The sequence below is a fragment of the Taudactylus pleione genome, unplaced genomic scaffold, assembly GCF_031769625.1.
Source record: "Taudactylus pleione unplaced genomic scaffold, aTauple2 ptg000019l, whole genome shotgun sequence".
NCBI classification, from domain to species: domain Eukaryota; kingdom Metazoa; phylum Chordata; class Amphibia; order Anura; family Myobatrachidae; genus Taudactylus; species Taudactylus pleione.
In genome coordinates this window covers 10,898,614-10,908,177 of record NW_028284421.1, presented here as the reverse complement: position 1 = coordinate 10,908,177, position 9,564 = coordinate 10,898,614, and the positions used below count along the sequence as shown (strand labels likewise).

The window sequence follows — 9,564 nt, the reverse complement described above, 5'->3', positions numbered from 1 at the left end:
TATGTAACAAGAGGTTATTAATTTGATTGAAACAGTGTGGTAACTTGCTGTGCAATCATCTGTCAACAGTTGGTACAGTCATTGCAGTGTTGTTACTGAAACTAAAATTTGAATTGCAGTGGCACAATGTAGCCAAATGTGTGAACGTTGTATGTATTTGTCTTTAGCACATGACGTAGTCTCATTTGTGTAAACAGTCCGTCACGTCAAGATAATTGTTCCTTTCCCCCTCCCCCCACACACTGGATATGTTATCATGTTATGTAGTTAGAGACATGTTACAAAGTCACTAATCAGGTACCTCTGAAAATAAATGTAACACAAACAACTTAAAATAATGCTGTCTTAATCAATATGCTGATTGTTCTGATGGTAAACACACGTGTTAACGGATGTGCATGAAATAAGCATGCACTAGATTTATTTTCCCCTTCTTTTTTCCTGATTTTTACTTCTATTTGAAAAATAATTTGGTATTTGTTTTTCATTGATATTTTATTACTGTACTTCACTAAATAGAATAAATAGAATATTACTAGAATAAAGCTTTCCTGCAGAAGCATTGCAATAATAATCCTGTAGCCTGGGGTAAGTATAGACGGAATAATAAGCCTGTGTAAAAAGCAATCTGTTTGCAGTCTCTCGTATTCTATGTCAATGAATTGTAAATAATGCTAACAATTCTTAAGGGTCTAAAAATAGTTTATGGATATATCGTACATACCATATTTCTCAAGTCAGAAAAATTGTAGTGCACATGTTACAAATAGTGAATTTGTTAACATTGGGAATTTAAAAATAAGGACACTAAATTTTTAGCCAAAGCATATTTAGATTAGGCTTTATGTGCAAACATGACATTTCTGTATCTCCTATTGCTGCTAGGGGCAAATATGAACATTTCTCACTGTCTTATAAAGAGGTCTGATTATGTTCTCTTGCTATGTTCTTTAAGTGCTAGTTCATGTGATAATCCTTCCTGTAATGTCCTGTAGGTTTACTGGCCAGAACTCCCATAGGAACAAAACCCTTATTTTAGAATTGTTTCAGAATTTTGTATGAAGACTAATATTTTTGTAGTTATTCCACAAAGCAGGGGGTACTCTCTTATGTAATGTTTACCAGGCTTTCTAAACATATACACTGTCAGCAAACGGGCCGCAGCCCACAATGTCATGTATTCTGCTGGCTAATTGTTCCATGGGATTGTAGGAAAGCATCTCAGCCCAATTTTGTAACCAAAATCATAACTGAAAATATGACACTGATAACATGTAGCAGATGTTTAGGCTGCAGTATTTATTAACGGTGGGGGCGATTCAATTCAGTGGGAATTGAATAGCATTTGGAGGAAGCCCCCAGAGCTATTCAATTCAGCGTGCTGTTATCCGACCAATGATTTCTCCTCGCACCCTCCTGAGTGTGCGAGGAGAAATCCAACTAATGCGCCTGCCGTGAGGCTGTTTTCCGGCTTAGCTCAGTGCTAACAGCCTGCAGCCGGCACTTTAGTTGGAAAATGACGGTTCTTGCAACTAAACACCCAGGTTAAGTCGTGAGAACCAGCATTCTCTGACTTAACTGCTTACCGTCGGAGTAAACATCCCGCTGAATACAATCGCCCCCAGTGAAAAGGTAACTGCAAAATGGGTTGGGTATGAAATCCCGGCTGTCGGGATGCTGCTGGTCAGAATACAGACAGCGGCATCCCAACAGCCATAGGAAGTAATGAGAAGTATTTTTCTAACCCCTACCTACCCTCCCTGGTACCTGACTGTAACCTCCCCCCCCGCCCCCCCCCCCCCAGTGCCTAAACCTAACCTCCCCTCCCTGCACCCTATTCCTAACACTCCCTAACCGGTGCCTAACCCACCCCCTAATGCCTAAGCCCGCTACCTAACCCTAACATCGCCCTAACACCCCAATACTTACCTTCGGGATGCCAACGGTCGGGATACTGGTGCCGGGATCCTGCATGCTGGGATGACGACTACATCCCCTGGAAACACCTATAAACTAATAATAATTTACAGGATCTTAAAAGTTTAGCTAAATGGCTCGAACACTTACGACCCCCAATCACTCTTAATGATAAACAATACACCTAATTTAAAGTACGGCCCTGTATTGGGTGAATCAGCTGTGGGAGACTACATTTTCATAAATCTTGGGAAAAAACAAAACTCAGATGCAGGTTAATAAAATAATTATATAAGAGGGATCTTGCAATATACCTCATCACACCCTTCATTAACTCCCTGATTGGGTTGTCTCATTCTTGTCCTGTTGCGTAGGCAGTTCTAGTAAGGGATCTGTGGCTTTTTACTATTCTGCAGATTGCATGTGACATATGATTGCTTATAAGGTACTATTACGAATGTATCTGTGCCTTAATGACCAATATCATAACTCATGGAAGCATTTGCCTCTGGGCACCACAGGTATCCACAGCCTATGGGGTGTGTGTGGCCTTGTAGTGTGGGCCATGTGTGGCCATTTACACTGCGTCCCATCCTGCACTTCAACTCCGGGGGGGGGGGGGGGGGGGGGAGACCGCTGGTGAAATTCTGCCACACCTGATTACAGGCAGTAATAGGTTGCAGTGAGGTGAGAAACAAGTTTCTAAACAGTATTGGTTAGGGGATATAGTTGGGGTGCCGACGTTTGCAACCATATCCTTTGTCATGTTTGCTGGATTTAAGTCTAATATACTGGGTTTTTTTTTTTCATTTTAAACACTGTTCGAAAACTTACCTAAACAATAAGGAGTAGGCTAAAAACAGCATTTAACAGGCATAACAGAAATTAATTTTGGAAATTAGGGATATTTTCATGGAAATATCTTTAATGTCTGAGATTGTCTCTGAAAGTCAGGGACAGTTGTCAACTAAGCCTATACAGACATTTTAAAGTTTTTAAAAATGTCTCTTCATATTGAACCAATATGAATTTGAGGTTAGGTGTAGTAGAAAAAAGTACATGTAGGCCACATCTAGTATCAGAAATGTTTACTAATGAGCATTACTTTTAAGCAAATGTTCTGAAGTGGCAGGGTTAATTCTGGAATAAATAATAGTTTTAGTCTTAGGTGCAAATAATTTTGCATATGCAAAGGTAACCTGATAACATATAAATGGTCTCCTTGCAATTATTGACCGCAAGGATAGATGGAACAATAATGTACCACATGGGCATGCAAACAAACAAAACACAGCCTCGGGGACTATACTTTTGCTTTCTTCAGTACTATTGATTTTAATGTCATATGTAATATATTATAAAAAAATACAAGAAAAGAGAGGAAAGCGCTCTGTGGTATATAGATATATGGATGTGTGGACAAAAGGAATTAATTAAATGTATATATAATCAATTCCTAAGGTTTCAATGCTGTATATGCATAGGATATAGAAATGTTTATAGTAGACAAGAACTCCTATAGGAGAAAAATAATTGGCGACAGGTGGGCAATAACTTGAGGCTGGGTATTGGTGAAACAGCGTCAATGTAAAGTTAATCCAAATATGGGTGCAGGGAGTGTTCCTGTAGGAAGAAAGTCGTAACAGGTCAAATATTGCTAATGTATTTGGTTAATATCCGGCTAAGACACGTGGGCAATAACTGTAGGCTGGATGTTGTACAATCAAGATGCGGGGGTAAACGCCTTGTATCGTGCTTAAAGCCGTATGTTGTAGGTGCCACATTCGTTATAACCACACTCCACCTCAGAAATAAGGAAACGCAGTATCAGGATGTCTTGAGACACTAGAATGCCTACGAACCTATGAACCTACTTACCTGTAGGAATGTCTGCTGGTCTGTAGGTTCATATACAGCATTGAAACCTTAGGAATTGATTATATATACATTTAATTAATTAATTCCTTTTGTTCACACATCCATATATCTATATACCACAGAGCGCTTTCCTCTCTTTACTTGTATTTTTGCTATTAGGGAAGTTTGGGACACTTCCAGAGTGAGCAGCTAGTGGTAACACATATCCCTCTTCTGTGAGCGCTGTCTGCCCCTTTCTTGTGATTTCTCTATATGTAATATATTATCATGATGTGTTTCCAGATGACAATGACTAGCTGAGCTCACACACAGGTTCTCCCCTTACATGCATGTAACAGCCTGACTCCTTACTGATGAGTGCAGCAGGAGGAGGCCGGGTGAGACGGTGGCAGCAGCCTATAAGAAAGGCGATAGGAGAGGCCAATGGGATGGTGTTTTCTTTCCTCTAGATGACACTAGGAAGAAGCCGGCGGGTGTCGCACTGAGCTGCGGATTCCGGTGTATACGCTGCACACACAGCAGAGCGGCGCTATGGCCGGAGACACGCTGCTGCAGCGCTTCTACAGAGACCTCCCTAAAGTGGTGAGAGCCCTCCTTTTCCCCCATACACACCCGGCTACTAATACATGACTTTATTACATATGTACACCTGAGTACTACTATATTACATGTACACTAGTGTCATCCGGACGGGAAAGATTACACTACACTAATAACTATAATTTATTATAGTCTCTAATGCATCTGTGTCATTCACTACACTGAACAACTGTATGTGTCCCGCTGCTCTGAGCTATATTGCTCTGCAGCTGGAGCAGGTTAAGCCTTTAATGCCGCAGTATTTGTATGCATGCACTGAGAAGATGTAGCCTAGGAGACCCTGCACAGTCTGCACTGGTTTCCACTGTAATTAGACGTATGCAGAACTATTCTGATTAGCGTTTAGAGGTACTGTAACATCACCTACTTTATCACTGTTCCCCTGCTTTCTATAACTTGTGTTATTGAAGAATAATACAAAGGTAGTTTGCAGGAGGGCTGCCATCTACAGGGAAGAAGGTCCACAACATATGGTAATACAGTATTCTCTCATTATATATGGGGTTGGGGTTTGGAGGCTGACTGCAGATTTTACCTATGCACATTGCAGGGCAGGCTTTTTTTGTTAGAGACTAATACCACTTTCACACAGAAAAACGTGAAAAACCCGGCTTTTACCTGGCATTTGATGCACAGATTTTTTTTGCCGCTCCCAGCCTGTTACCCTTCTTCACACAGAAAAGCAAATTGCCGGGTCAAGAATTAGGACCTGATAATTTGCTGATCAACCCGGGTATCTCTTCTGTGTGAAAGGGTCAACCCGGGTCGCAATTCCCGAGACTTCAACCCTATTAAAAACCAGGGTTGAAGTCCTGGGAATTTTGACTTTGGTTGACCCTTTCATACAGAAAAAGGACCCCCGTTGATCCGCAAATTACTTGGTCCAAGTGCTTGACCCGGCAATTTGCTTTTCTGTGTGAAAGGGGTACTAGGGGTCTATTCATGTACATCATGAACTGGCTACCGAAAAATATCACTATATATTGCATCGCATCAGTGTGATATATAGTGATATTTTGTAGCCATTCATGTAAATTTACCTGTCCGGCGTCTTTCTCCGGTAACTGGCACCTCCGCGATCCCTGAAAGCAGTGAGAAGACAAACATATTGGGAGTCTGATATGTCTGCTTCCCACTGCGCATGTGCTGGCGTCTGAGAGCAGAATGACTCTGGATTACAGTGGAGGGAGCCATTACCGGCAGAGGGCAGGGAAGTATTCATCTTCCCTGTTATTTTTGTTTTGCAGCACAGATTACGCTACAGATGGCGAATCTGTACACTGCAAAGGAACGGAAATCTGTGCTTTCCGTTCTTCTGTGAATTGCTTTCCCCATACTAGTGTGTGAGTAAGCGATCCAGCCATGGAGCAGGGCTGCTACTGGAGAAGTTATGAACTTTTCCACGGTAATCCACTTCACGAATACTACGAATCATTTTTGTGTAATTTTCCAAAGTTCCTTTCTGAAATAAAAAGAAATATGAATACTACGAATCAGTGAAAAGCAATATATGTAGAACAGGAATCGGTATGTAATACCGTCAGACGGGATCCAGGCGGTCAGAATCCCGCCACCTGGATCCCGACAGGGTCAACATACCGACACTTGGTGGTCGATATGCTAACCCTCCCTCTCTGATGTCTGAACCTAACCCCCCACCCCCAGTGCCTAAACCTAACCTCCCCCTCACTGCATCTTAAACCTAACCCTCCCTCCTTAGTGCTGAATGCATACCGTAGAACATATTAGGTGAGGTTTTTGTTAGGGCAGTGGTTCCCAAACTGGGTGCCATGGGGCACTTGCAGGGGTGCCACATGTAGGTGGTCCAGGACCAAATCTAATTATTTATGGTCAGTGTGATAGGGAAAACCAGTGCTGGGGACTGCATATTATAAAATGCGTGGACAAATAGAAGCACAACAAGGGGTGCCGAGAGGGTACTAATTACCCGGCCCCAGGCTTGCTGAAGGGGCCTGGCACCGATGCTGGTTCCCCCCTTCCTCTTACCACACAGCAGCCGAGCACATGCTGTGTGCTGGACTGCAGTGGGAGACTGATCGCTGCTGCTGGGCGGCAACTGCAGCAGTCTCCTATGCCTCTGGGGGGGAGCGATCACAGTATAACAATATAAACTAACAAGAACAAATACAAACAGAGACAGGTTGTCAGCATTGTGTCATAACTAGTTTGCAGCCCGTCAAACTGACGGAACATTGTCGCACCCGTGAAAAGTCTTGTTTGAAAGGGGTCACTTCGGTCATTTCTGGTCGGGAGCTCGGGGGGGCTGGGAGTCTAAATGTCAGCGCCGGCGGCTGTGCGTGCCCGAACGGAGCAACAATAGAATGCCGGCATGCAACACACTTTAATACCCTCCTTAGAGGTGAGGAGCAGGGTTATATATATATATATATATATATATATATATAATGTTACAGAAATTATCTAAAGCACTGCCAACTATAAGACACCTATCTTGCTGTAGACTCACCTGACAGTTAAGCAGCTTTTTCTTGGTGTTCGGTCTTGAATCACATCAAGTTATAGAAAAACTGAAATGGACTCCACTGAAAACTTTATAGAGGAATCTATTATTGAAAGTGTGGAAGAACAACATCCTGAATTCCATGCTGCTGATCTAGAGGAAGTGCAAGTTTATGATCGCATGGATGGCTCTGATAGCGATATCACAGAGGAATTGGCTTCCCAAATTGTGGAAGAACAACAAGTAGAGTTGCAGGCTGTAGAGCTAGAGGAACAACAACCTGCTAATAATGGAACCATAGAGGAATTTATGACCCAATGTGTAGGAGAACAACAAACTATAGATTACCAATATTGTTTAAGAGCGCTGACAGATCCAGCAGATGAGGACAAATTTCTGATGGTGACCAAATGATACAGTAGAAATAGCAATGTTTGGTGAAACAATCTACAATCGTGGGAACCCTTATAAAGGCTGGAGGAAAATGCAGATGGAGTACGCTTCAATATGGACACACAATGAAATGCTGCAAAGTGATACCAGTGGCTTAGAGGAACCTGTAGGTGACCTGGGGGAAGACAACAGGAACAGTGACAACGGTAGACTGGTTGCAGAGACCCATGACAAGCAAGAGGAAACCATACAATCTGCTCCCAATGAGGATACAGTAGAAGAGCCAGAACAGCATTAAAAAATACTTAAAAGCTGAAATAAAAAAGCAAAATTAAAAGAACCGCAGGAGCGGATGGGAAACATTAATGAGCGATTCTGGGAAGAGACACTGCGCTTTTGGTGGCGGCACATAATCAGAAGACTCAGAACATCGGTGATAAATGTGTTTCGCAGGCGTAACAGTGTCATAGTGCCTGTTGCATAGAGTGTTGGAGGCAAGCTCCAAATCTTACATTGTCAGCCTGCAAAACTCACTGCTGTCACCAGGTCCCAGCACTGTCACCAACACCCAGCACTGCCTGCAAAACTCATCTCCCGCTCCCAGCGCTGTCGCCAGCGGGAAGCCGACGGACGGAATCCCAACCGACAGACGGAATCGGCTTCCCGACTGTCTATTCCCGGCAAGGGGTTAAATAACAGGCGTCGAAGTCCCGACGCCTGTCATTTTACCTATGCCGGGAGCCCGACACCCGCCTTACCGATTGAAGGTAAGCCGGGCACGGACAGCTGCTTGGGGAGGGTTAGGTTTAGGGTTCCTGGGGGAGACTTAGGGTTAGGCACCCCCTCAGGAGTTTAGGGTTAGGCTAGGGGAAGGGTTAGGCACCCCCCCCGGGGGATTTAGGCTTAGGCGGTGAGGAAGGGGGGATTAAGGTTAGGCACTTGGGGGGAGGTTAGGGTTAGACACCCCTAAGGGAGGGTTAGGGGGTAGGAAATACTTACCTTGGGACGATCAGTATTTTCACTGCTGCCGGGATGCCGCTGCCGGGATTTGAACCGCCGGCCATGCAATCATACTGAATCCGTCGCCAACACCCGGTGCTGTCTGCAAAATTCTTCTCTTTCACAAGCTCCCAGTGCTGTCACCAACCCTTAAGCGCTTCCTGCAAAACTCATCGCTGTCACCAATTCAAGCAGAAGAATGAGAATATTGATGATAGCCTGTTGAATAAAGTGTTGGGGGTGAGCTCTAAAATCTTACAATCAACAGTCAGCCTGCGAAACTTACGTCTGTCACCAGCTCCCAGCGATGTCCCCAGCACTGCCTGCAGAATTCATCTCTCTCTCTCTCTCCAGCTCCCAGCGCTGTCACCAAAACTCAGTGCTGCCTGCAAAACTCACTGCTGTCTCCAGGGCTCAGTGCTGTCACCAACACCCAGTGCAGCTGACCAAACTCACTGTTGTTTCAGCTTGGGGACAGTCCAGCATCTCCATGAGTGCTTGGCGCGAACCCACAGTGAAGTAAAGGGGGCACATCTTTTCGAGTGACCATCCCCTCTTTTCGGGAATGGGAAAGTGCCCTTTTTTTTTACAGCCAGGCTCCCTGCCCCCGTACCCCTCTAGAATTAACACACTACATAAGCATTTCTTTTATAAATTGGCATTGAATGCAACAACATAACGCGAGTTTAGAACAATGCTGATTGCAAGAAGGAGGCACTTATGCCATTTAAAATTGAGTCATAAACAGTAGCTCTGTTGCTTCTTGCATAGTATATTTATTAATAGACAAAATGTATACTGTACACATTTTACCATTAATATTAATTAACATTGATTAACATTTACATCATCATCAATACATCATCAATACAGTTGGGATATAGAATACTGGTTTTGGTTGAATATCTACCTTAATAGTCCTTCACTCTAGGTCCGGGGCGGGGCAGGGCGCCAGACCGTAGAGAGGGCATTCTAGCGCACGCGCTCGTCCGAAAAGGGGATATGGTTATGAGAAAAGGGGGCGTGTCTTTAAGACGCGTCCCCCTTTTCATCACTCTTGTGGGTGTTCCTGTCCTCAAGCTCTCCCTGCGCACGCCGTCTATTCATCGGCGGTGATCGCTGTACCGCTATATTTTCTACCTATGGAGAAGATACCCGGAATGTTGTTTTAGTGGTGCACCACCAAATGGACAGGGTGCATTTTGCCCTTTTAAAATCGGATAGGGCACGGCGCCACGCTAAAACAGCCTAACGAAACAATTACTTATATATTGTGTGTGGAATCATAAGGTGAT

The 9,564-nt window shown here is 43.8% G+C and overlaps 1 protein-coding gene across 1 annotated transcript in view; it reads left to right on the top strand.

Annotated features, from left to right (window-relative positions):
- Positions 1-4,177: 4,177 nt before the first annotated feature.
- MAPDA (N6-Methyl-AMP deaminase) overlaps positions 4,178-9,564 on the top strand; it is a 38,037-nt gene continuing 32,650 nt past the window's right edge. The window contains exon 1 of the mRNA XM_088445419.1: positions 4,178-4,377. Within this exon, the coding sequence (XP_088301545.1) occupies positions 4,327-4,377 (51 nt within the window). The 5' untranslated portion in view covers positions 4,178-4,326. The remainder of the gene's footprint in view (positions 4,378-9,564) is intronic.